Genomic DNA, 26,438 nt, shown 5'->3' with positions numbered 1-26,438 from the left:
GAATCACCCTGGACGGCTCTCAAGCCAAGCCTCTTACGGTTAGACGATCTCGCTGTGTGAGCATAATATAATACTTGTGGGCCTCGTCTTTAACCATGCAATTCTTTACATACATCACTTTAGATATGGCAACTCTTCTTTGTATCATTTTCAAGAATTTCAGATAATTATTCATCTTTACAACATTTACTTATTGAAAGAACATTATCTCCAATAAAGGTGTTTTAGGTTTTATTGAATAGGATTGGAAGTGAATGAATTCTTGATGGCAAAAATGTCATTAGATTCTCGCACGTGTGACAGTTATCATTCAGACGACTTAAGAAGTCTTGTCTGTATGGAGCCCTCTCGCTCAAGCGAGAGCTGTCTTGCTCAAGCGAGGGAATCACCATTTTTATAAGGCACATGTGGCTCAAGCGAGAGTTGTCTCGCTTAAGCAAGAAAACAACTAGTTTTCTTTGTGCATCTTTCAGCTCATGCGAGAGTTGTCTCGCCCAAGAGAGAAAACCTTTTTTCCTTGGATACTTCTCGCTCAAGCGAGAGTTGTCTTGCTCAAGCAAGAAAAGCCCGAAACTTAGTTAAATTTCTTTTCTCAATGAAAAGTTTTCTCATTTATAACACGTGTTTTTAAGCCTTGAATTTAACAATTATCTCACATATAACTCTTAGAACAGTTATTCGAGCAATATTAAACAGGAATAATCATGGCATCTTCATACATAAACATAAACATAACCTAACCTAATTCAGTATAAGAAATATTGTTGTACTTAATCCAAACAAAACAGACAATTGATTAAGTACAAGCTTTCTTAATACCCAAGACAACTCCAAACTTGTGAGGGAGTTTGGAGGTCCTGGACCATATTTGGACACCACTGTGTCACGATATTTACTCCCTCGCCTGAGTGTGTCGTGCAAATTGTTTCCTCGATTCCAGGTGAGCTTAACTCGTCGGGTCTCTTCTCGAACTCTTCATCGCACCAAAATCAAAATAACAATCACGCCAAAATCAAAATAACGCTAATTATTATTCTTACGAAAAAACATTTTACGCGAAAATAAAACTTCTGATCTAAAATGAACGTAATCGCTTTCATCCATCCGATTCAAGGTTATGTATTTCTTGAATCATCATTTATCATTGAAAGTCTTACAACACAACGACACTTTCTAAAGTAAAGTTTTAACAAAACTTATAACGGAATTATGTTATAATCTATGGATATACACCAGGTTAGTTCCCAGGAAAGAGAGGTGGGTTGTAAAGACACACTTAAATATCAAGTCTTTCCTTAGACATAACTTTTACAGACATGTATTTCCATTTCATTACATTTTTTCGATAATGATAGCTATTCATAAAACTTATCTTTTGCAAGTAAAATATTTTTATTAAGATTAACATTTTTAAGTAAGATTATTAAGCTAGACTTACCATTTTAAAGTAAGTCAACTTAAACAAAATCAATACTTTTTAAGTCAATCTTACCACTTTAAAGTAAGCTAAGTTAACCTAGATCAACACTTTTAAATCATTTTTCTATCTAAGACTTCATAACACTTTAGATTTATAAAGTCGAGAGACTTTTTAGGTCAATCTCCTCATTTAAGGTATGCTACTAAAGAAAATACAACTAATTTCATGATCATCTCTACACCTCCAAATTTTAGGATAGCCTCAAGGGTTAATAGGTGTTGATTTCATAGTCATGAACTATAAATCATAAGTTAACACTTTTACTACTTTACTATCCAAAACTTCAAAACACTTTAAGTTTATGAAGTCAAGATTTTAATAAACCATCTTTTATCCCAAATCATTACTTTAACTTGGAAATCAGAGAATAACATATGCTAAACAACCTTTTTACACATAATACATTTTAAAAATGAAATGTCTTTTCATAAACATTTTGAACTTTCAAGAATAGACATAAACTTTTCTTAAACACAATAAATGTTCATTTGATGTTCAAATCATCACCTTTAAACACATTCAAATACTAACAATAATTTCCAATATTTCTAAAGGAAATAAACTCATCTAACTTTGTCCACAGATATAGTTTTTCCATCTAAGAATAATGAATTTTTTTAAGTTTTACATAAGTCAAAAACTACACAAAGGTTCATATGATTTCATTATCATCCCCTTTAGTCATGACTTACAAAATATTTAAAGAAAAAAAACATAAACTCAACTCCATGAATAACATACTTAAGATATCATGATTTTCTCATGGTGTATGTGGAGAAAAATGGAGAAGATAAAAAGAGAAAGAATAACTTTCTTTAGGAGAATTAGTGTAAAAATGAGAGGATAGGGTGAGATATTTATAGGAGAGTCTCACCCTCTTTCAAATCTGAAAATTAATGAGAGGCAATCTAGCTTTAGGCTAGCTTAGGTGGTGTATTTAATGGTGGTGGAGTGAGGAGATTTGGTGAGTGATTTAGGGGATTATGGAAGCTTTAACTTTGTTTGTTTGACAAGCCATTGACCCATGATGTGATTATTACTCCGACTTGATTGATGCAACGTGATTTCAAAATTGAAGTCGTGCCGAATATTACCAGATAACTTCGTATGGAAATATACGATCTACTGATTTAAGTTTTTTGCCCGAAACGTCGAAACTTGAATTTCGAGGTGAAAAATACCTAGAGATGAGTTACGAACAAACTTGGTGTCTATTTTGACTAGAAATAATATTTCAAAGCCAATGGCGAAATCAGAATTCAATTCCGAGTTATGGAACTCAAAAAGTGGGCGAAAACTCGATAAAACGACTCAACATTGTCTCAGAAACTTTTATTCTCCAAAAATCTTAAAAAAATAAGACAAGCAAGAATATTATAATACAAGACTAAAACTCAACTGAGATTTAACCTAAAACATTACTGATTAATTTCTATAATTAAGTTATTAACAACTAATTACTTAATTAAATACGATGCTACAAAAGGAATTAATTTAGTCATAAAGAAATTATTACTTAAATCATTATAATCACAATATTAGTTTTTTTTGTACTATTAAGGGTATTTTTTTTGGTAAACAACTAATTATTTCTTAAGTTTGTGGAAGCTCCTCCCAAACAAGTATCACTCTCAAGAATCGAATCATTGATCTTGGGATTAAGTGGAGCCTCACACCACTAGACCAACATCTTGTCGTTGATTATGATATTAGTTTATTTGGGAAGGAATTTTTCTTTTGACTTTTAACAATCTACTTATAATTTGAAATTACAATCTCAAAATTGATTCTGAAATTTTAATATTGAAATTGAATAAAACATGTGGCAATTCACGCTGTGATATTTTAAATATGTCATCTAATATTATAAGTTTATAATAAAATAATAGTGTCATAGTAAGTGTAAATAAAATAATACAAGTCTCATTGTATTTTATTTTTTTCTTGATTTTTCATAGCATTTCCCTCTCTAAGGAACGACGCTCAGTTTCAGAGCCTCGGGCCAATATAATGCAATGGAAACCTAGTTATTTAATAGAAGATTACCCTGTCATAAATTATACATGAAAAATATAGCAAATACAATTAATATAAGCAAAATTTTAATCTGCTTCCTTGATGCAGCCAAGGTAAAATAAACTGTGTAACATAATGTTCCAATTAACTCTTCAAGAGCTGAGTATTGTTATCATCTACAGATTGCTTCCACTGCAAGTTTCCTTGATAATCCAGGACACAAGTTGGTTTTGAAATTCTCTTCAGTTAAATCTATGGCACATTCCTTTTTGTTTAGGCACGCCTGTAACAACGAAACATATAAATATCTATGAGTATTATAACCCTTAAGAACAGACATTGGAACATTACATCTTATGATGTTTCTTTCTATTAAGATAAAGTAAAATAGCTGAGGGTGACTAGCATAAAACAAAATCTAGGGGCTAAAAATATCATATCAAGAAACAAGACATAGCCATATTGATAAAAGTCTGCGTATGGACTATGAAGCATAAATACTTCAAAACATGATAAATCGTGTCACTATTTTCGGAATGCCACAAGTATTGCCAGAAATAAATTGGATCTAATATGGAGTTCATAATGACAACTTACTATGCACTTCATCGAAAAAGGCTTAAATATGATTTTGGTCCCTACATGTATAACTCATTTTGATTTTAGTACTTGTCTTTTTTAGTTTTCACTCCCTCCATGTTTAGTGGGTTTTGATTTTAGTAATCACCATCAACTTGGATGGAATGTGATAACGCGAAGGACTAAATTTAAACAAAAACACACACACACATGGACTAAAATCAGCACAAACCATGACAAATAATATTTAAGCTTAAATAAAATGAGGGTCATGTTTCACCCACTTCCCAAGGAGTTTTATAGTAGGTCATTCAGCATTGTTGATAATGCACACAGAATGCAAAACAGGGTTACTTGCACAGTCAATCACAAACCCACAAGAATTATGACATTCCTTCCTTGTATGACTAGTTCTGAAAATTTAATAGATTCACAGACAGAATAACTAAACAAAATAAATTGCAAAAACACATACCTTTTCAACAACTGTGTTAGAATTGGGATCATGGCAATCTCCCTTCAGATAAGATCCACATGTTCCAGAAGGATTTCCAAAGCTAGCAAATTTTATAGCAGATATAATAGTGTCACCGGGACACATTACGTGGGCAAGAGGAGTGTTCTTGTTATTCTCTACTTTATCATCACCCTGAGAATGGAATCTAACAGAGGGGTAATCCTCAGCAACAAGAGCACATGCTCCAGATACCTCACGTCTCACAAACCTAATTTTTGTTGGATCTCCACCTTTCTCCTCAAAAAATACGAGAATATTCCCAGACGGCTTGAACCATGACCGTGGAACATGATACCTGATACATGGGAAAAATAGAATCATTTATCAAAGAAATAGAATGATCAATCTTGAATTCTTTCTACTCTGGACCAATTGTCTAATTGGCATATGATATAGAAAGAATTACAAGGGAAACAAAGTCAAATTTTAATGATGCTTGGTACAAAACTCTGTTGTCCACTTTTAGTTAACATATCAAAGGTAAATATTTTCTATATGAAAATTTCACTTAAACCATTAATGCTCAGTTTTACCATTTCTGTGTAGGTTCTCCACAACCAGTGTCACATTTGTCAGGATCGAATTTGCCTCTATAATCACATTCTTGAACACAATCTTCCTTCTTGAACTCACTTATCCTAGGCCAGTATCTTCCAATTTCTTCTCCATTCAGCCAAGCTAGACCTTTTCCCATATGCAACATATCCAATCCAACTGGCTCGTCCCCCGGTGGAGCATCCACAATAGCCTGCATAGGGAGAATTTTACTCGAGATACTTCAACAAAAAATACAATACTAAATGAAAGATATATTGATAATTTTCATAAGCAATGCCAAAGAAAGGTCATTACCTTGTACCACGTTAATGGCTGTCGTTTTGGTGGTTTTGAACTAGATGTCCATTTCACATTATTCAACCCATCTTCCTGGTATATCTGTAAGTGTTCTCCTTGCACTCCGATCTAAGAAAGAAGTAAACAGAGGAGGTCAAAAATACTAATAACAATTTCATGGTTAATAGTAATACTACCCTCAAGTGTCTTTAAAAGATCGAGCAGCATTTGCAAAATGAAAAACACCTTGTACGACCAGGCATGAGAAGACAGGTCTATTGTCCCATTGTTGAGTCCCTTAATCTTTACACTTGTCACTCCTGCTCCTACAAATTCATAAAATGGTCCTGCGGTCTAAAACAAAACGAGAAGAGTTCAGGTCATTTAAAGTTGATGATAAAAATAAACACCTCACAACAAGTCATTCTACAATCGGTGCTTTATTAACCAATATCTGACAGTTGTGTACATATATGTATTTATAAAAAGGTGTCCGTGTATGAGACTCTCAATTAGTGGGATCTGGAAAGGGTAGATATACGCAGCCTTGAAAAAAATCAAATGAATTCCTTTTATCTATATGGATATATTTTAAAATTCCATGCATGGGGGAACAATACATATACTGACTAGGTCAGACAGAAACATAGCTTTAAACAGGAATCAAGCCCTTTGTCGGTTTACCCCGATGTGTGTTTGATAAAGCTGGAAATTATTGAAGTTCTCACTGAAAAAATATTGAACACTGAAATGTAAGTTTAGAAAAATGTTCATTTTAAGTTCTGAATCTACCATAAATGAAACCATTTGCAATTAGTAAAATACAAGATACAATACTCAAGACAAGTCATTTAAGTGACTTGTTTAGAAAATGTTGCCTTCATGCTCTGAATGTCTTTGGGACCTTTTGACTAAACTAATTAACTTCATTTTTGGCTGGTATCAAGTAAAAGTCAATAAATCATTCTAAGTGCTGAAATTATTTTAGCACTGAATCAAGATTTCAAGTGGCTCTAAATCATTAATTATAAGATAGATCAGCATAGTTGAAGAAATGAGGGGCCATGTCAGATTTAGTTGATTCAAAGTATATATCCTGGAGTTTCATGCATCCGGTGCATGGTTAACATATCTCAAGAAAAATGAATGATCTAATTCTGAACAGAGGAAGTCACTCACCGGTAAGCCAACGGCCAAGCTCAGTAAAGCAATTTCATTCTTTCCCGCCCTCAGAGATACAGGATTCGTAAAATTGAAAGGTGAATGTGTACCATTTCCAGTTCCCGTACCTAAAACCAAAAGGTTAAAGTTTCATCAGTCAAAGGGAGAAAAAAATCATTTGTAAGAGCAAGTCTTAATATATGAATATACCCCTCTAAAGTGCAATTCAATAGTTTCACGAGTCCATACATATATTTCAGGTGTAACTATTCAACAATATTCGTAAAAAAAAATTGTTTACCAAAACGACAGAGGGATATAAAATGCTTGCAATTGAACTTAAAGCAATGTGGTTACTGTCATTCAGATGATAACCTTGATATTCCAGATTTACAAAAGCATGAAGAGCATGACCCTTGGACTCTATTAGGAGAACTGGTTTGCTTCCCTTCTTTAAGAACTCTTCATTTTCATCAACAAGAATACTGGCATCAACAAAGAAATGAGCTTTAATCGACAGGACAATTATAAATATCTGTGTATACTACATTATATATAAACGAGCATATAATTTATTATTATAAGAAGCATACAGAATATAACAAATATCCCAACTAAAAGCATGGCAATGGCAACCGCCTAGCCTATAGAACACGGAATAACTCGGTGGTGGTATACACCAACAACATTAAGCATGTTTGTCATGGTAAACAGGAAATGATACAAACATTAAAAGAGAGAAATTTCATCCCCACTAAACAGAAAGATCATAAGAAGTTGATCATATCTACATGTGCTTTTTGCAGTCTGCAATTCTTGCAATGCGTGGATTGAAAACAACGGAGAATGAGTACGTAACAATTTCTGTTTTTAACCGCTAGAAACACCAAAGTTCATTTAAGACTACTGCTAGTTGAGTCTCTTAGCTTGCTAACTATTGAGTTATAGTATTCTCTTTGTGTTATATGCAGTGTACAGTCGAGGATTCTTTTTTAATTGGGAATCTGTAGCATTTGTTGATTACACCATATTCTCTTTCACCCCAAACCCACACAAAATGAGAACAAAAAGCATTCATGAAAGAAGAGGGGAAACATTATCAACAAATTATGGAAAGCTTTTTCAATATTGAATGTAATTTGCATTCAACAGTCCTTGAACAGGACAACCCTGCAGATACATTAACACATTAATACAGAAAATGCCCCAACACTAACTAAATTTGTCTTAATGAATGATGCAGATAAACTAGTGGTAAAGAAATTATATTTAACTCCATCAAACATCCACATTTTATGGAAATTACTTCACAAAGTAAAGAATATATATATATATATATATATATATATACACACGGAACGCTTGTTACTCTTGATTGTTTTAATACTAAGACAAACCTTGTTGTTTGCCATAGGTAGTCAGTGGTATCTTTGGTGGTATTGATGTGGTCAACAAAACCATTTTTGACAAAGTCTGCCTGCCCCCAGATCCCGGCATTTTCCTTGAAAACATCCCATTTTACATGTTTCCCTAATTGCCTCAATTTCTCGGGAACCATTGCAACTACATTTACATGGGAAGTGACCTGTTGAAGATTTCATTACTAAGAAAAAGCACCAGCAAAATAAGTACATGGAATGATTAATTCATTTGATCTATTCCTTAGTAGTAAATTAATTATCATTATAATGGACCAAGAAAAGAAAATTAAGCTGATAACTTCTATTGTAGAAAAAATATTGTCATTATCGATGATACTCAATTCAAATCCATCTAAATACCAAGATTTTAAGGATCAGTTCAAATACACCTAATACCAAGATTTTAAGGATGATACTCATAGACATAGGGATGATATGACCTTTTCTAGATGAGTAATATTCATAACTTTTAATGATGACTCAGAAATGAGATCCTACTTCCTATGTGATATTCATCAAAACTTTAAGCAATGTTGCAAATCTGAAACAAGGCCTTGATTTTGTTTTGTAAATTCTTGGACAAGACTAAGGTTACATTGTTAAGGAAAGATATCAGTAGAATGCAGGAACAACAATAACTTACCTTTGCTGTGTTGAACACTACATTCTTACAATCAGGAAGAATGCTAACCGACCATGCCGGCAGGTGATAAGATGCATTTCGAAATTCAACTGTCTTATCATTTTTATCATCAACATTAGCAATAAAGGCAGCACATGCCCCTGATGAGTCAGTATAGACATCAGCCTGCAACACATTGTGATTTGGATTGGACGGAGGGTTCAAAACTAAACAAACCACAATCTATTTGTGCTACCCATTAAAGTCAAAAGGAAAATACCTCCACAGAAGGACCGAGTGAGATATTAACCGATTTTCCATTAAGCAAGACAGACTCACATAACTTAATAGCTTTGTGAAGTTCCTTCAGATGTCCCCATTTTGGAAGTCTAGGTAACCCTGTATTATAATAGACTTATTAATCAGTAAAACTTCAGCATAATTTAGACAAGAAAACATAACTTTAGATGGCTTACCATACTCATCTATCGGGGCATCATAGTCGTAACTTGTAGTGATGAATGGACCACCTGCTGTACGCCCAAAATTTGTTCCTCCGTGATACTAACCCACAGGGATGAGACACAGATCAACATAAGATAAAAATAAACATATGACATACCATATGGATCAAGGTTATTTTTAACAGTTTCTCCTAATAAAACAAAATGTTTAGTACCTACAATCGTAATAAATTAAGACAAAAACCATCATCTGTACCATGTAGTAATTATGTACACTTCCACCTTTCTGAAAGAAACGAGCAACAGCATATGCAACATCTTCAGCTGGCCTGTGAGGATCTCTTCCACCAAAAGTTTTAAACCTTCAAAAGGTACAAAATCCCAGCACTGAGAAACATTAAACGTGACATATATTCCACTATAGCAGGATCAAAAGCAAATGTTAAACTTTGCACCCTTCTAACTCATCTAAAATAGGGGGGAAAGGGAAATCAACATACAGTTTTGGTTCAGGCTGAGAAGGCTAAATTATCTTTATTTGCCTAGGTCAAGTCTAAAAGATGCATTATGTCTTCTCTCTTTTTCAGGAGCAGAGAACTTAAAATACATGAACTATTTTTTCATTAATAACCCACCAAACTTTTGCAATAAAATAATCATTAGTAGACAGACACCATACATGAAATATACATTATCAGATGGTAAAATGAACTTTTTGATGCAAAATATGAATAATAAACGATACAGGGAGAACAGTTAACAGTCAATCCAACATACCACCCAGGCCAGTTCTCAGTCCAAATTTTGGGCCTATTTGGAGAAGTAGGTTTAAATTGGTCACAATAGAATGAGTTACAGGTATCAATCTGCAAAAGAAGCACGAATAGTAAGTTTATCATCTAAAATTGACTAGCTGCATATATATTTAAATGGAAAAAAGATTTATTCATATAAATAAAAACAAAAAAAATAACAATTTTGAAGCACAAGCACAACCAAAAGCAAAAGCTGCTTGTAAGATTCAAGATAGTGCATATTATCACATTTAGCACTGTGAATCTAACTAAATGTAATTTGAGTTCACAATGTTAATAACAAACCTTAACAAACTATAATCTTACCACTGGATCTGGAGCATCCCATTGTTGGCACATTATCCAAGGGACACCTGTATTTTGAGCAACAGCCATCTTTGCAGCCCATTGAGCATACTTCTTACCTCCCTCTCCATAAGAGCTTTCATAGTATCCATATTCGTTTTCTACCTACAATATTGTGAAGATGCTAAATGAAGACATTGGATTGGATACGTTGGAAGGACAAATTAGACAAGCATATTGCCATGTTGGAGTTTAAAGCAACTAAAAATAGATGTTTCATGTTCAAATCCAACGACACCAAGAACAAACTAAAATGTCTAAGGGGATACTTGCCTGGGATAAGATGATAGGACCCCCTTGTAAAGCAAAAAGCTTCTCATTTTTCATAAGGTTCACTATGTATGTTGTAAATTTCTGCATATGATACTGAACCACAAGGAAGAGCCAAATAAGTCAGAGTTATGAAAGTTAATTTTCCGACAATCAAATAAAAGGAGATCATATTTGAACCTTAGTATGATTTACAATTCAAAGTCATCCTTACATACCATAAAAGGCTCATTGTACGTCCGGAATACAGTGCCTGGAATATAATGCAACCATACTGGTACGCCACTGTTACATACAGTACAGCTATGGTTAAGAATTATGAAAGCACTGCTAACTATGTACAAGTGATTATAACATGATAATGCCTCCATTGTACACCACTGTAACATAACATCAGACAACATTGGGTCTCCAAGAACTAGAAATCATAAAACAAATAATGGCATACCCATAATTCCATTCTGCAGCAACAAATGGGCCTATTCGAAGAATCAAGTACATGCCAGCCTGCTGGACAATCTTTGCAAATTTGACCAGATTGAATCGTCCTCCAAAGTAATACTACCAGTTCACAGTTTTAAGTAGGAAGAAAATAAAGGTCTTAGAATTTTATCTCACTATAAGCTCTAGAAGACTAGAACCATGTTACAACTAACAAGTATTGCATCTAAATTGCTCTATCTAACTCACATTGCCCGGAGAAAGTTCATGGCCGTTCCAGAACACATAGGTTTCAATCACATCTACACCTCCTTCCTTTGCAGCTTTAACAAGACCAGGCCACATCTACCTCACAGCATATCAACAGAAACACATTACTTAACACTTATCAACATCCCAAAAATAAAAAATTGTAACAAAACAAAAAATTAAAAAACACTAGTTGTTAGGAATAAGGATCCAAAATGCTTAAACATAATGATAATCATCCGAATTCAGCTATAGAAACAGTCTTTAAAGGGGCGCTTTATTCTGATTTCGTCCAAACTTGCATCAAAAACAAATATTATGAAAGGATATCCAAAAAATCATCATATAAGTAAACAAAAAAATTACTGATTCAAGAATAATTTTTTATAACCAAAAATCAAAACCAAGACCATTACAGAAATACCCACCAAGCTTAATTCAATGTACATGTTGGATTTTATTGAAAAAGGAAGAAAAAACACATTTTTCTCTCAATTACATCTTGGGTTTCTGATTTTCCTGAGCTTTGTAAGGAATGAAAAGCAAAGGAACAAACTTTACTACTGACTCACCGCAGGAACACTTCGAGGGTAATGAATAGAAGCAGAGATAAGAAGCTTGCGTTGGCCATCAATGATGAGAGAGCGACCATCGTAGCTAACATTGCTACCCAAAACCAATGTGAAGAATGAAGCATGTAAGAAGAAGAAACGCATAAGGATACATAGCTTCCCCTTCATTTTGCTATGAGTTTGAGATGTGGAAGGAAAAGCTAAGCAAAGTGTTACTTAATAAGTTGCATTGTTATATTTGTAAGTGAGAAACAGAGCATGTGTTTGTGTCGTTAATTAATAGCTTTATTTAGTATAGTACTATACCTTGAACTCTGAAGTTGTTTAGATACGCTAATTTTTGTTTATTTATGAGTATATATACGATAGGAAAATATATATTCTTCTACTAAATTTTCATAATAATTTTTCTACTCACAAAAATGACAACATATGTCACAATATGATACTTTAGTTATTAATGGTTAGTTTGTAAGTAACATATATCATTTTCCTATGACCAAAATGATTAATATAAAAGTACGAGGATATAGCATTACCCAATATACATATATTACCCCAAAAATCCCCTTTTTAAAAAGAGTGTTTCTATTATCACTAGAAATACTTACACAAATTTATTATATTTTTTACTATTATTTAAATTATTTGTTTTATTAAAAATAAATGATAAATAACATCGTATCAAATTCATACATTATTTTTAATAGAACTTGACTATTAAATATTCTTATGATGTTTTGGTTGAGTAGAAAAGTAAGAAAAATAAAATGGAAAGATAGAGACTAATAATAAAGAATTTTTTTCTCATAGAAAGAAAGAAAATAAAAATGGTGGACCCCATTTTTCATTTACTATAATTAGCGTGTCAATCAGTACTTCTGTCAATTGATCCACATTCCTATTTTTTCTAATATATAATGTATCAGTTTTATGCAATACTATTTAAGAAAAACAATTTAAATATAACAAATGTAATATATGAACTCAGTAGATAGTGAAAATATAAATAAGAGAATGTATTAATAATTAATGATATATTAATATAAAGATGAAAACAATAGAAGTAATAGGTGCAAGTTTATATTAGTTATTAATGAGAAATATTACAAATGATAAATTTGAAATATAAAAATAATATCACAATGGTGATTATTATTAGAAGTTATAAAAGTTAAAATAGGGAAATTTAAAATACCCAGGGGTAGTTATTTTTTATGTTTATTAGTATGAGTATTAATAAATATGAAATTAGAAATTATAAAAAATAAAATATGGAAACATAAAATACTTCATGGATAGTTATCTTATGTTTTTCCTTTACCTATGAGTATAGATATTCTTATCATTATCCTATATTCATTGTTATTTATAAATGTAAAATTGTTTTATTTAATAAAAGAGAAAAATATATATATTATCACTACATTGTTCATCTTCAAACATCATTTGCTTTAAAAAAAAATGTAATATAAACAAATAGTGAATGATACACTCACTGACTATTAATAAACATATATTTCTCTCATCTAATTCATCTATGTTCTTTATTGCTAAACAAATCTTACCATCAACCATTTTCTCATTTCTTTCTCCCAGAGCATACTCTTTCTTTTTGTCTTCTTTCCACCTATTTTCCTAACCCAAAGAAAGCATTAAATAATAAAAGTAGTATGTGATTCTCGTTCTGTTTCAACTTTTTCCATCCTTCCTTCCTTTTTCATTCGATCTTGTTTCGATTCGTTCTATGTCAGTCCAAATTTCTAACCATAACATAATTATAGATTTCTTTCATTCTCATTCGTTTTGTCTTTATCTATATTAGCGTGTCGACTGGCACTTCGTGTCGGTCACCGACATTCTTATTTTTTTGATATAGTATGTATGATTTTCATATTATATTATTTAAGAAAAACAATTTAAGTATATGAGTGCAGTATATAAACTCAATAAAGAGTGGAGATTTAAAAAGATAATATGTGATAGTTGATATGATATACATAAAACTTATATCAATTTCTCATTTTGTGCCTATTGGGTTGAGAAATATAGAAGATAGAAATAAGAGAATGTGTGGAAGATTAATGATATTAAATTATTAATATAAAAAATGGAAGTAATATGTGGAAGTTTATAGTAGTTATTACAAATATAAAAGGGTAAGTTTGGAATATAAAAATTATACAATGAGGTAGTTATTACTTGTTTTTCAGTATAGATTTTTAAAACTTTTATCTCTTTACTTCCTTTTACTTTAGGCCAAATCCATGTACCGAAAAAAAAGAGGAGAGTTATTATTTATCATTTTATTTTTAATAGCAAATTATTTTATTGTAAATAAAAATATAAATATGTCTAATTTCTTTTTATTTTTATATTACCTGCCTATATGGGAGAGTATGTATCCTTGAACAAATTCGGGAAAAAATATTTAAAACAGATTGAGAAAGAAATTTGTTGTCTCGGGTTTGTTATCTCTTCATAAATTTGGACTAGTGACTGTTCCTGATTTAGTTTCTTGTATTTGCTACTTAATTACATATTTCTAGTAGTAATTTAAATTAAATTAATTTAATCAACAATGTGTTGGTCTATTAGCGTAAGTATCATTAAAATTTCAAGGTCTGAAGTTCAATTTATGAGAGTGTTATGAACTCTAAAAGAGATTAGTTCCTTATCCAACAAGGTGAGGGGCAACCTTTGGTAGTAGAGCTCACAATCAACTGAATCAACTCGGTACTCGTTCAAAACTCAATTCGTTATTTAACTCGATAAATTTGGTTCATGAATAAAATGAGTCAAATTTGAGCTGAAAACTGAGATCATTAAATAAATGAGTCAAACTTGAGTTAGATATAGTTTCACTCGTTAAGTTCATGAACTATTTTGATATATATATATAAAAACTAATTTTTATTATGACTTCTCTATTATTTTTTATATTTATTGTTATTATATACATGAACAATATTATATTCATATATAAAATCTTTTACAATATATTTTGAAAGAATTAATTGTTTGAATTGTTCAAATGACCAATTCGAACTGAGCATAACAGTTTACGAACTTTAACTAAGCCGAATTTGAACTAAAAAACTAATTATTATTAAACTCAAGTCAAATTTTGAGTTGAATCAATACTTATCAAACTGACTTTAATTCAACTCAGTTTGGCTTATTTTTTTTTTGTCAATAAAACAAATTAATCTAATCTAATTGTTGGGACTAAATCCTGATTCCTGCCCGGCTGCCCACCACCACCATCACCCCCTATTTGATAGAGTAGTGCAGTGGGGCCATGTGGAGACATGACAGCATGTGGCTCATTAATTTATCATTGGATCCAAAATATCTCTGTTCTTCAACAACCAGCTGACCAATGTTTTCCAGGAAATCATGGATGGGATCCTTTCGACAAGGGTCCATGACCTTATGGCAAGTAGTAAAAAAAATTTATTTAATGACTAGGATTTTAACTAAATTATTAATAAAAGTAATTTAAATTAAAAAATTGTTTTCCTCTTCATTACTCTCCCATGGAGAGGAGCCCAAACTTATGCTATATGCTACACCGACGTTCCTATTCTAAGATATGCATCCTATCCAGTTACAGTTTTAAATTTTTTACAAATTTCGAAGAATACATAAAATATATTCTTTATTTCACCCAAAAAGATCAAACTTATGATTATATAAAGAACTGTTTATCTATGAATATTTTATTAGAAAAATATATTTACTAATAGTCCAAGAGATTTTTACATACTTATTATTCATCATTTATATTTGACGATTATTGATTTTTTAAACAAGAGATATAAATGAATAATAAATATATTACTATATAAATATTCACATTAATAATGGAAAGATATTCCATTATCTCCCATCTTTCATTTGTCATTCATTTGTTTTATTTAAACTCTCTTTTACTGTCCATACAAAAAAGTCTATTTCTCTATTGTTATTGATTAGCAAAAAGAACTATTTAATAATAATCTCTTTTCATGTAGTGAAATCTGGAGTAATGTGACAGAATCAAACCCAGTTTCAAGATTTTTATTTTTTTAATCTATTATAATAATCAATTTATAGTCATGTATACAAACCAAGACAGTCTCTCCATTTCCTGTCCGAGAGAGGAACCAGATTTTGTATGTATAATACTTCTAATAATACTAAGAAAAGGATGGCAATGATAATTTATCAAAGTTTTGATCTTGTAAATCTGTGACTGAAACAGTGTCCAAGGAGATACGGAGAGGATTCCCTCCACCTTCCTCAAACAAAACCAAAATGTTCCCAGAGTCATTAAGGAAAGACCGTGGCACATGGTACCTGTGACAACATAACACATCATTAATTAGTATCTGAACCCTGTGGTTGTAAATCAGGGCATCAAACAAATTTGATTCATATTTTCTTCTCAAACATTATTTTATAATTATTATAATTCTCCAAAAAAAATAAGAACAATATATTTTTCTGCCAACAGTGGTAAATATCATTCTCATTTAGATTACACAACATCTACTTTTCCTCCACAATATCTATATTTATCCTCACTTTTCTTTGACTAAAACCAATTAAAAATTGTTCTTATTTAAAAACAATACAATGAAAAAAATATAGTAAAAATGTTCTTATTCTATTAATAACAACCACTTTTTTTTTTTTGTTAATGTAAGTGTTATTGTCTTCCTTTTGTTCAATATACAGCATGATCCAAAACATAAATAAATGTGTTTAAGTAATTAATCTCTTTTTCAGGAAGTGTGGTTATTCATTCCAATAAGTGTAGCTATTAGGAATTGAATATTTAATATTTTGGTCAATCTAAAAAATCTTATACAACTTTATACTATTAGACTAACATTTTGTTAATTTAATATATTATACATGGTTAACAATATACAAGTTTTAATTTAAGAGTGTAGTATATGATTAATGTAACTAGTAATCGATTGTCTGTGAGAATAATGTACAAAAAATAATGTGCAACCATCATTTTCCATATATGTAAAATAGAAATTAATAGTGCTAAGGGATAAAGATAATCTTACAGCGATTGAGAAGGGTTTCCTTTGGAATCATGGAACAAGATCCAATAGCGACCAATGCTTTGTCCATTAACCCAAGCTTCACCTTTTCCCATCGAACTAAGGTCCAAGGCAACAGGGTCATCTCCGTCAGGTGTGTTAAAACTAGTCTACATGCCAAATCAAATTATCATCATTATCACACTTCTGTAATAAGTGGATATACATTTTTATGCAAGCTATAGTTTATTAAAAATGAAAATTGTGCTATTTGGATTAGAGGCACAACTTCTAGCATTAATTTTTTTTTACCTTGTACCATATGTGTGTCTCATTGGTAGTATTCCCAAGTTGACTCCATTCAATATCACTTGTATTTTTATATACTTCTAATTGTTCTCCCAGTAATCCGACCTATAATGCACATCATGAATGAAAAATCATTGACATACACATACAAGGAACAAGTATTTAATATGTATGCTCGTAAGTGTTTTTTACATTGTCAGTCCACCATTTATATGTTAATTATCATTGACTTTTAAACAAAAGTAATACAAATCAAAGCTAAATATGTGTCGTCAATATAAAAAACTTTATATTGATAATGCATTGATTTTAAACTTATTTTATTTATAAGTTCGAGATTGGATGAAATTAATATTATATATGTAGAATCTGATATGACAACTTTAAATTTTATATGGTAAAAGTACTAGTGTTATGCTTCATAAAATCGAAGGTATACCAGAAGTTTTTGCATGTAATTGTGCAAATGTCATTTTTGAATATTATATGACATCATCAATAATAGGCAACAATGTAATTTGGTAGATAAGGCTTAAAAACAAAACAATGTAGAAGACAAAATTAAACCTGATACCCCCATGTAGAATTGCTCAAGTTAAGAGACTCTTCTTCACTGCATTGAAGTTCCACTCTGGTTAAACCAGCAAATCTTCTTTCAAGAAATGCCCCTGAATCCTTTTAATAAATACAATCTCAGACTCTGATTAGATTTAATTATTTTACAAAGGCTAAGGAAAATATGTTTATACATAATTAGCTTCTTAAAAACATACTGGTAGTCCAACCATAACACTGAGTATAGAAAGGTTGTTTGTTCCTTGATTTATTGTAACAGGAAGCTCTAAAGTGAATGACTTTACATCATGGTTTCCATGCACCGCTCCTGACAAATTTCATAAGAATTAGAATAAAGTAATAAACCATATATTCAAGTTATCTTCTTTTGTAACAAGATTTGTTGTTGTTGCAGGTCTTGTTTCATACAATGTCTTGCACTAATGACAATGAAACAAAATAACAATAATAATGAATTTTTAATTGATATGACATATTTTCGTTAGTATGAGATAAATTTATGAGACAGATCTGAAAGGGTAGATCTATGTTCTTCTTTTGGAAATTTGGATTATGTTTGTTATTTTATTTTATTAATGTGTGTTGATGTACCTATGTATGTGTCATTCACAAAAGCATGGGCAACGTGAGCAGCAGATTGAACTCGAAGTGTTGGTTCCTTGCAAGATAAATTATATTCAAACCTGTTCACAAAATTAACTAGTTTATTCAATTAGTTCAATCAAACTTCATGAATATCACAAATAAAATAGATAGCTAGGAATGACACATATATTTGACATATTTTTTGTTAGTAAACTAGATGACTAACCTAACAGTATACCAAAGATAATCTGATTTGTCTTTAGTTGCATTCATATGTTCAAGTAATGAATTTGATCTTAGGGAAGTGTCATCAAAGTTAGGAATAACATCTTCAAATTGCTCCCAATCATTCACTGAGCTAAAGTTTTGTCTAGGAATGTAGATTCTTCTGTTGCTTGTTGTATTTACCTATGCATAAATTAAATATAAAGACTAAATTAAACATAATCACTAAGAGAAAAATGCATGCACTTACTAAGTATGAGTTTTATACATTGTGTATCACCTATCATTTATATTTTGTCACCATTGACTCTTTAAAGAAAAGTAATACAAAAGAATGTGCATGATGTAGTGACTCTATTGTAAATCTTTATGAGACTGTGTATATCATTAAATTTGGTGTGTAGTTAATTTTGACAAATTTATACTTATAACTTACATTTGCAGTATTGAAAGTCACATTTTGACAATCTGGTAAGATACTTATTGACTTAGGGAGCAATTCATATGATCTGTTATGGAATTGGACAGTGACCTTATTCACTCCATCATTGTTTATAAGGAATGCAACACATCCTCCATTTTGTTCTTCAAAAACATAACTCTGATCAAAATTAAACAAAAAACTGATTTAATATTTGGATTGCAAGTAGTGAAAATAAACTTGTTTAAGAAAGAAAATGTGGACATAGATCAGCTACCCCAAATGTGTCTTATTCTCTATCTCGGGCCAGTTTGAATGTTAAATTTTTTATTTATTTAGCAATATTTGATTGGTCTGAAATAGGGAATATGACATCTTTAGGAACAGTTGCTCGATACAAAATGTACCAGTACTCACCTCTTGCAATTGGCCTAATGAGAAATTCACTGGCACTCCTTGCAATAAAGTGGTAGAACAAGACTTGATTGCAGCATGTAACTCCTTAAGATGTCCCCACTTGGGTTGTCTGAACAAACCTAATAAGAAAAATGCAAAATTTTAAAGTTCAAATTAGGTAGATGGGTATGCATAAAAAAATGGAAATTAATAAATAATGTTGTACACTTACCATATTCATCAAGTGGAGCTTGATCATAATAGCCTGTTATAACATAAGCAGAAGCAGTTCTCCCAAAATTAGTTCCACCATGGTACTGATTCAGTTTGTAAACTATGTTAATCAGATGTGCATGCTATAAGATCAATTAAGATTGTTGAAAAAGACTTCTTTGGATGACACACGTCTATTGAAAATTTTAGCTTTGAAGTAATAGAAGACAATGAAGGGACCATATTTAAATCAGAAAAGAGTATATAATTAACTATACCATATAATAGTTGACATAGCTTCCATTTCGTGCAATAAAAAGAGTGACATGAAATGCAATGTCCTGAGCAGACCTTATGTAGGGTATTCCACCATACACTTGATAGCTGAAAAAAAACAATGGCAAACAGTTAGCTTAGTTGTGAAACAACTTTTTTTGCTTCAATGTAAATTCATAATGGTAATAAGTGATTTGATTAATAATGTTCAGGCAATATTCCTAGGGTATTTTAAAGTTATTAAGTAAATTATTATATAATTACAGCAATGAATGTTTTCTTGGTGACAATACATCAAATTTGACTGAAAATGGATATTTAGAGAAATGAGAAACTTACAAAGAGGTATTACACAGGAATTCGATGATACCTTTTCTATTTGACTGGACTAGTTCGAAAGGCCAGATCTCTGGATTTAATTGAAGGCTACAAAATGGGAAGGTCATGGTGCAGGAGTTTGTGATCTTCAATTTACATATGATACAATAATTGTGTGCAAGTCTTTAGTGAAAAATCTTTGGTGCACAAAGACCATCCTCGTGTGTTTTGAGCTAAGGTTAACTCTCACAAGAGTTCTTTATTTGGTATAACGGTATCTGAGCTTATTCTTTCAGCAGCAACAAATCCGAGAGGGTAAGGAGGGAGGAGGAATAGAAAGAGAAGGGAAAACAAATTCAAGTAAACCTCTCATTTATTTGGAAGTGTGAAATTTAGATAGGATATGAATGAAGGGTTAATATAATACAAAAATATTATTTTACCATCCTTTAAACATCAATAGTATGTTGTTTATTATATAATATACAACAAAAGGACATAAATGTAATTAGAAAATATTAGTAAGAGTAATTATGAATTTAACCTTGTTTTCCTCCCAAAAAATCTCAATTTGGGGGAACACCAAAAAATGGTATAATGAGGGCTTTGGAGGGTTGTAAAAATTCTCCAAAACCCTCCATTTTCTCTAACTAAACTCCCAAACAAGGGAATCTCCTCCTAAGCCCTCCCTTCTTTTGGAGGAAGATTAATCTTTTTGAATTCTATCTTATTAAACATCCTCACCTATATGTTTTCTCTTTATAAAGCTCCTAAGAAGGTTTTGTCTGTTTATTGATGCTTTGTTGGGGAAATGGAGATAGTGTATAATAATGAGCAGGAGGCATTTTGGGTCAAGGTAATCAACTCAAAATATAGTTCTAATTGGTCCTTGCATAGAGTAAATCATGCTTCAAGATGGTGAAAGGATCCGAGAAAAATGAGCTCTTCAAATGGGATTATTAATGGGTGGATTGTAGATAATATCATGAAGGAAATTGGTGATGGCCTTCAAACTTTTTCTGGCAAGACGTTTGGGTGGGTCATCAGAGCCTTAAGGAGGTCTTCCCTAGGTTATTTAACCTAGCTAGGAACCAGCATGCTCGGGTGGGAGATAGTGGCTCCTAGATTGACGATGTTTGGCCTTGGGAAATTACTTGGAGAAGGAATTTGTTTGGTAGAGACGAGTCATTGGTTAGGAATTTGTATGATTTGATTCAACACAATTACTACAAGAGGGAGACAATGGATACATGGAGATGAGGTTTAGATAACTCAGGTATCTATGTGATTAAATCCACATACATAGCTCAACTGAACCATCGGCAATCACATATAGGTAAAAAAATTAAAAATTATTGATTAATTGTATACTTTCAAATATCTGTTGTTTTGTCTGGAAGCTCCTTACGTGAAGGCTACCAACGAAGGATGAATATTCGAAAGGAATATTGTAGAGAGGGTAGATGATATGATTTGCACGATTTGTAACAACTATGTCGAATCTATTGATCATTTATTCATATCCTGCAAGTTTGTTTCAAGCGTGTGGAAATGTTTCTACTCATGGTTACAAATCACTATTGACATTTCTTCTACAATTATAGAGTTTTTTAATCTTCATGACTCCTTTAGAAGTGCTAAGGGCGCTAAACTTTGGAGACTGTTATGGTTTGGTATTGTGCGGTCAATTTAGATTATGAGAAATGAGACTATCTTTTTTGGCAAAGAAATGAGTTATGTATACTTATTTGATTTAATCCAGACTAGATCTTAGATTTGGTTTTCCTCATTTGTAACTCAAACCTTTTTATCTTTTACAAATTGGTGTATAGATCTAAAACTTTATATTACTTTAGTCTTTAAATAGATCATAGTTAATCATTTCTTTTGTATTGGGTGGACACCCCTTATACTCAGTTTAATACAATTTTTTTATTACCAAAAAAAGGAACTTACAAAGATGTCCAGTTCTCTGTCCACATGGTAGGCTTATTGGGGGAGTTTGGTCCTGTAAAAGTTTCTCCACATTTCATGCCGTTGCATGTATTGATCTGCATGAATAGAAAAACTCAAAAGGAACAAAAAACGGAAGAAGAAAAAGTGAGCTATAAAGAAATTGTATATTGAGAAACCATCCAATGATCCTACCCTGCGTAGATATTGCATGGCCAAATTAAGTTTTTCTTAGCTATTGATATTTGTAGTACTTTAATTAATATTTTTTTATAATTTAAGTTTCTTCCTTTTTGTTATTTAGTTTACCTTAATCTACATCAATTTAAATAATGTACATGATACTAATAAATGTTTGATAAATAAATCAACATTTCACAGAATAACTTATATGAAAACTCATGAATGATATTGCAATTTGTTAATATTGACTGTAATGCATACATTTTTCTCTCAATTAAAATTTGAAAATAAGGAGTCGGGGTTAATGGAACTTACCACAGGATCAGGAGCATCAGTTTCCTTGCACATAACCCAGGGTACCCCAGTTTCCAGGCCCACAGCCATTTTTGCAGCCCATTTCACATAATCTGATCCTGCTCCTCCAAATGCTTTTTGGATGTTTTGATATTCATTCTCAATCTAATATTTTCATGATTAATTAACTACTATGATCCAATGAAATAGATAAATCCATTAAAAATTAAAATGAACTAAATAATAGAATATCAGTCATTTGATAGGAATCATACCTGGGATAATATAATTGGGCCTCCTTGGGAAGCATATAAGCTCTCTGCTTTCATCATGTCTACTATTTTTGTCGTAAAATTTTGCATGTAGAACTAAACATTGGAGTACAAAATATAAATGTTATTACTAATATATAATTTATGTATATATTGGTTGAAAAGCTTTGTGTAGCATATACCTTGAATGGCTCATTGTCTGTTCGGTAGACAATGCCAGGAACATCATGTAACCAAAAGGGAAATCCTCTACAAGTTTAGATTATAAGTTAGAGGTATAACTTTTATGGACAAAAGTTACTTTTTTTCAATTTTGTTTTTAAAGTAAAAAACTAAAATCAGTCTATCATTTTATCTGTTAAATTATTAAATAATTTTAACTGGTAATATTTATTATTTTAAATATAAGTTCATTTCACTCTCTCTAATGAATACATCTTAATAGAGAGATTTAGGGTTTAGATTAGGAATGGGGATCATCTATTTCAAAATCAGTGTGTTCCCATGTCCTAAGCCAATAAGATTTTTCCAACTAATGCACATATGTTACTTTATATTTTTAAATTATTTTTTTAATAAAGTGTCATTTTTTTATTGGACCGGAACAAGAAAATAGGACAAGAATGAGAATATGTGATCTTTGTTCTTAGATTACGATAAATATTAAGATTTATTCATTTTTTACATCTTAATATTTATCATAATCTACAAAGCAGCTTAAAAAAACTGGTAAAAGAATGAGGTGGACTCAAGCCTAGAAAGAAAGAACTGGGAAATAATACCCGTAAGTCCATTCACTTTCGATGAAAGGTCCAATCCTGAGACAAACATACAGTCCTTGTGCTTCTATTTCCTTTATGAATCTCACCAAGTCATTTCTCCCGCTGAAATCATACTGTAATTTATATCATTTAACTATGGTAAATATGAGTATTTTACACTAACTATATATAATATAGCGTGTAGTGCAAGAATCTATTTGCTTTAACTTGCTCAACTAATTAACTTTTTTTTATGAAGGGACGTTTATGTTGTCTGTGACACTTGAGCCTATAGTGTTTGAGAATAATAGATATAGACGACTTGCTATCATAAATAAATTGTTTCTAAGATTTGAACTAATGAACTCCTAATAACAAGAGTAAAGATATTTTTATTGTTGGACATTGGAGTGAGATCCACCCCTACTTGTGTTAAACATGGTATTTTTTTTTATATGAGAAATGGAAGAGATACCTGTCCTTGTTGGGGCTCATGTAGATTCCAAAACACATAGGTCTGAATCACGTCCACTCCTCCTTGTTTTGCTTTCCTTATTAAATCTGGCCACATCTGCAACAAAAACAACAACACATTAATTTCTTCAAATTTCTTACAGTTCAGCTGTTATTTTCTTTCTTCTGTTGTTCTGCGATTGGTGAATGATGATAGATGAGTAATCATCACTAACTTATGGACACACACAAAATTTACTGTCTATTTTTATTTTTCTAGTACAATCAAATTAGAGATGGTAAAAACTATATTGATATTATTATTTTCCACATATGGTTGGGATGGGTTCACACCTCCAAATCACTGACTTTTACTAACCAACCTAAAACTTTGCTATCAATATTATATGTTCATGCCCGTGATGTAATAGTAAAATTGTATCTTTAAACGATTTAGTTGCGTGGTTTAAAAGAGAATTCATGCTGACTACTGAACAGCTATATGAGTTAAAAAAGGACATCATTTTTGTTTTAAAAAGATAAATAAATACTGAAGTCAGCTAGTGGTGTGCAATGTTGGCAGAAAGATAGTGATATTTTTTCCTATTAGGAAGAAAATTAGACTTAAAAAAATTGTAATAAACCTTATGATATATTTAAATGGAATGTGCCACTTAACGTAGTATATATAGGTGAGTGAATATATCTTTCTCTTAATGTTTTGAGAACAACAATATGCTAGACAAAAAAATGTTAAAATGAAATAGATGAGTCCATGAGGCGGAAGAGTATAATGATTTATTAAGTGTTTAAATATGTAAAACAATAATTTAATGGTGCATTCTATACTTCTTATTTCTCTACTCTCTTTCTCTTTATGAGAAACAATTTTTGGACAAGTCCAAAAACAACACCATAGGAGATAACCCATGTTATCCCCACTATTCCGTGTGAGGTGAAATGATGGCGATAGAAGAAAAAAAGTAGTAAATAAGTGAGTAAATTTATAAGGTGCAGGTAGGTATTGAAAATAATTGTAAATAACATTTCACATTTAATATTGTATTTCTTTTCTAGCATTTAAACTATGCTAATATATCATAAAATGGAGGTGAAAATAGTAAAAGAAATAAGAGTGCAATTAAATAGGTCACAAGTTAAAAGCTGAACTGGGTGGTTTAATCTTCAATGTACGAGTTTTACCTACCCCGGAAAGGCAAAGAAAGTATGGGTTCCAATTTCATAATTCAATTACATCAAGATATATTAGCATAATTAATCAATTAATTTATGATAGGTTCCCAAGCAAGTATAAAAAAATAGTTTAATATCTATACATTATGAATGTAAAAATTCATATTCAATTAATATATCATCTATTATTTATTTGCATTAGTTAATAATAATTAAACATGATGTATTGAAAGTGTATAAAACTCATACACCATCATTATATACATTTTTTCTCATAAAAAATGATCTATTCATAAAGCCTATTGTGCTCATTAATGAAGACATCCATTGCATCCCCTAGATATACATAAATGCAGAGAAGGTTTGGAATGTGACTAAAGATTATACCATTGAGATGTCTCACTCTTCCATGAACATATGGAGATTATACATTGAACCAGAAAGTAGTTTAACATGCTTGAATGAATGTCCAAGACTTGAGAACATTATTGTAAGCATGTAGTTTAATTACCTGAGGAGTGCTGCGAGGATAATGAATTGAACCTGAGAAGAGAATTTTTCTTTGGCCATCAATGATAAGAGATCTTCCATCATATGTCACATCCGCATTAACACCAAATCCTTCCATTAATGTCAACAACACCAACAACATAACCAAAGGAAGCCATTTTTCCATCTCCAATAACTCAATTATCTCAACTCTCTAGCTCTTTTAATCTCCCTCTCTACCCTCTCGAAATATGAGTATTATATAACAAAATATAAGGCAAGTACAAATCTTTTATAGAAGTATTAGTATCACAAAAAAAGCAAAATGGGTTACTTTAGAGAAAAAAACTATAGAGCATGTGAAAGTCACAATTGAAGTGGGTGACCTGAAATGGTGTGACGGTGGGAGTATTTTTCAGTAAGTAAATACATTATTCATGTTTTCAGATCTTACATTTTGTTTTCTCAAAAATTGAATAACAAAAAAATTGTCTCTAAACATTTTAAATTAGTCATTTTCATAGTCAAATTAGTTCATATTAAATGTTGCAAAACATATTAAAAATGACTAATTTAACTTACATTTAAAAAATTGGATCATTTTAAGGTTTTCAATTTTTTAGGTACAAAACTTATAAGATCAAGGTGAAGATAGGTATTTACTTTTTTTATTTTCAATGTGGCTTCAAATT

At 31.2% G+C, this 26,438-nt stretch overlaps 2 protein-coding genes across 5 annotated transcripts; both read right to left on the bottom strand.

Moving 5' to 3' along the window:
• LOC109328278 (beta-galactosidase 10) lies at positions 3,492–12,017 on the bottom strand. Of its 2 annotated transcripts, none has more exons than XM_019561671.1 (19): positions 11,787–12,017; positions 11,215–11,310; positions 10,973–11,085; positions 10,743–10,809; positions 10,528–10,620; positions 10,216–10,359; positions 9,872–9,960; positions 9,351–9,456; positions 9,107–9,194; positions 8,911–9,029; positions 8,652–8,816; positions 7,985–8,172; positions 6,963–7,072; positions 6,606–6,715; positions 5,673–5,780; positions 5,445–5,555; positions 5,126–5,340; positions 4,522–4,887; positions 3,492–3,858 (listed from the first exon to the last, which is right to left on the bottom strand). In XM_019561671.1, the coding sequence occupies exons 1-19, from the start codon at positions 11,952–11,954 to the stop codon at positions 3,669–3,671; spliced, it is 2,646 nt and encodes an 881-aa protein (XP_019417216.1). In that variant the 5' UTR covers positions 11,955–12,017; the 3' UTR covers positions 3,492–3,668. The 2 variants fall into 2 exon arrangements, with proteins under 2 accessions (XP_019417216.1, XP_019417218.1); XM_019561673.1 differs by having other exon boundaries at positions 3,492–3,779; positions 4,551–4,887; positions 11,787–12,016.
• Positions 15,870–26,154, bottom strand: LOC109328279 (beta-galactosidase 6-like). Of its 3 annotated transcripts, XM_019561674.1 has the most exons (18): positions 25,769–26,154; positions 24,086–24,181; positions 23,632–23,744; positions 23,032–23,098; positions 22,853–22,945; positions 22,599–22,742; positions 22,104–22,198; positions 19,832–19,937; positions 19,573–19,657; positions 19,362–19,480; positions 18,960–19,124; positions 18,525–18,706; positions 18,305–18,396; positions 17,911–18,020; positions 17,705–17,812; positions 17,141–17,242; positions 16,853–16,998; positions 15,870–16,127 (listed from the first exon to the last, which is right to left on the bottom strand). In XM_019561674.1, exons 1-18 carry the CDS (start codon positions 25,931–25,933, stop codon positions 15,968–15,970), a joined length of 2,148 nt encoding a protein of 715 aa, XP_019417219.1. In that variant the 5' UTR covers positions 25,934–26,154; the 3' UTR covers positions 15,870–15,967. The 3 variants fall into 3 exon arrangements, with proteins under 3 accessions (XP_019417219.1, XP_019417220.1, XP_019417221.1); XM_019561675.1 differs by lacking the exon at positions 25,769–26,154 and having other exon boundaries at positions 23,632–23,733; XM_019561676.1 differs by lacking the exons at positions 23,032–23,098; positions 25,769–26,154.

Source organism: Lupinus angustifolius, chromosome LG15 (assembly GCF_001865875.1).
Source record: "Lupinus angustifolius cultivar Tanjil chromosome LG15, LupAngTanjil_v1.0, whole genome shotgun sequence".
NCBI lineage: Eukaryota > Viridiplantae > Streptophyta > Magnoliopsida > Fabales > Fabaceae > Lupinus > Lupinus angustifolius.
This window is presented reverse-complemented; position numbering and strand designations above follow the sequence as displayed.

Excerpts from the sequence above, each read along its gene's own strand:
- LOC109328278 (XM_019561671.1), bottom strand. The coding sequence starts at position 11,954 with ATGAAGGGGAAGCTATGTATCCTTATGCGTTTCTTCTTCTTACATGCT. Across the intron at positions 5,781-6,605 it reads GCTTGGCCGTTGGCTTACCG|ACCGCAGGACCATTTTATGA; the intron begins GTGAGTGACTTC and ends GTTTTGTTTTAG. Across the intron at positions 4,888-5,125 it reads GGAGAACCTACACAGAAATG|GTATCATGTTCCACGGTCAT; the intron begins GTAAAACTGAGC and ends CCCATGTATCAG.
- LOC109328279 (XM_019561674.1), bottom strand. The coding sequence starts at position 25,933 with ATGGAAAAATGGCTTCCTTTGGTTATGTTGTTGGTGTTGTTGACATTA. Across the intron at positions 19,481-19,572 it reads AGCTCCACTTGATGAATATG|GTTTGTTCAGACAACCCAAG; the intron begins GTAAGTGTACAA and ends TTTTCTTATTAG. Across the intron at positions 18,397-18,524 it reads TATCTTTGGTATACTGTTAG|GTTTGAATATAATTTATCTT; the intron begins GTTAGTCATCTA and ends TTTTGTGAACAG.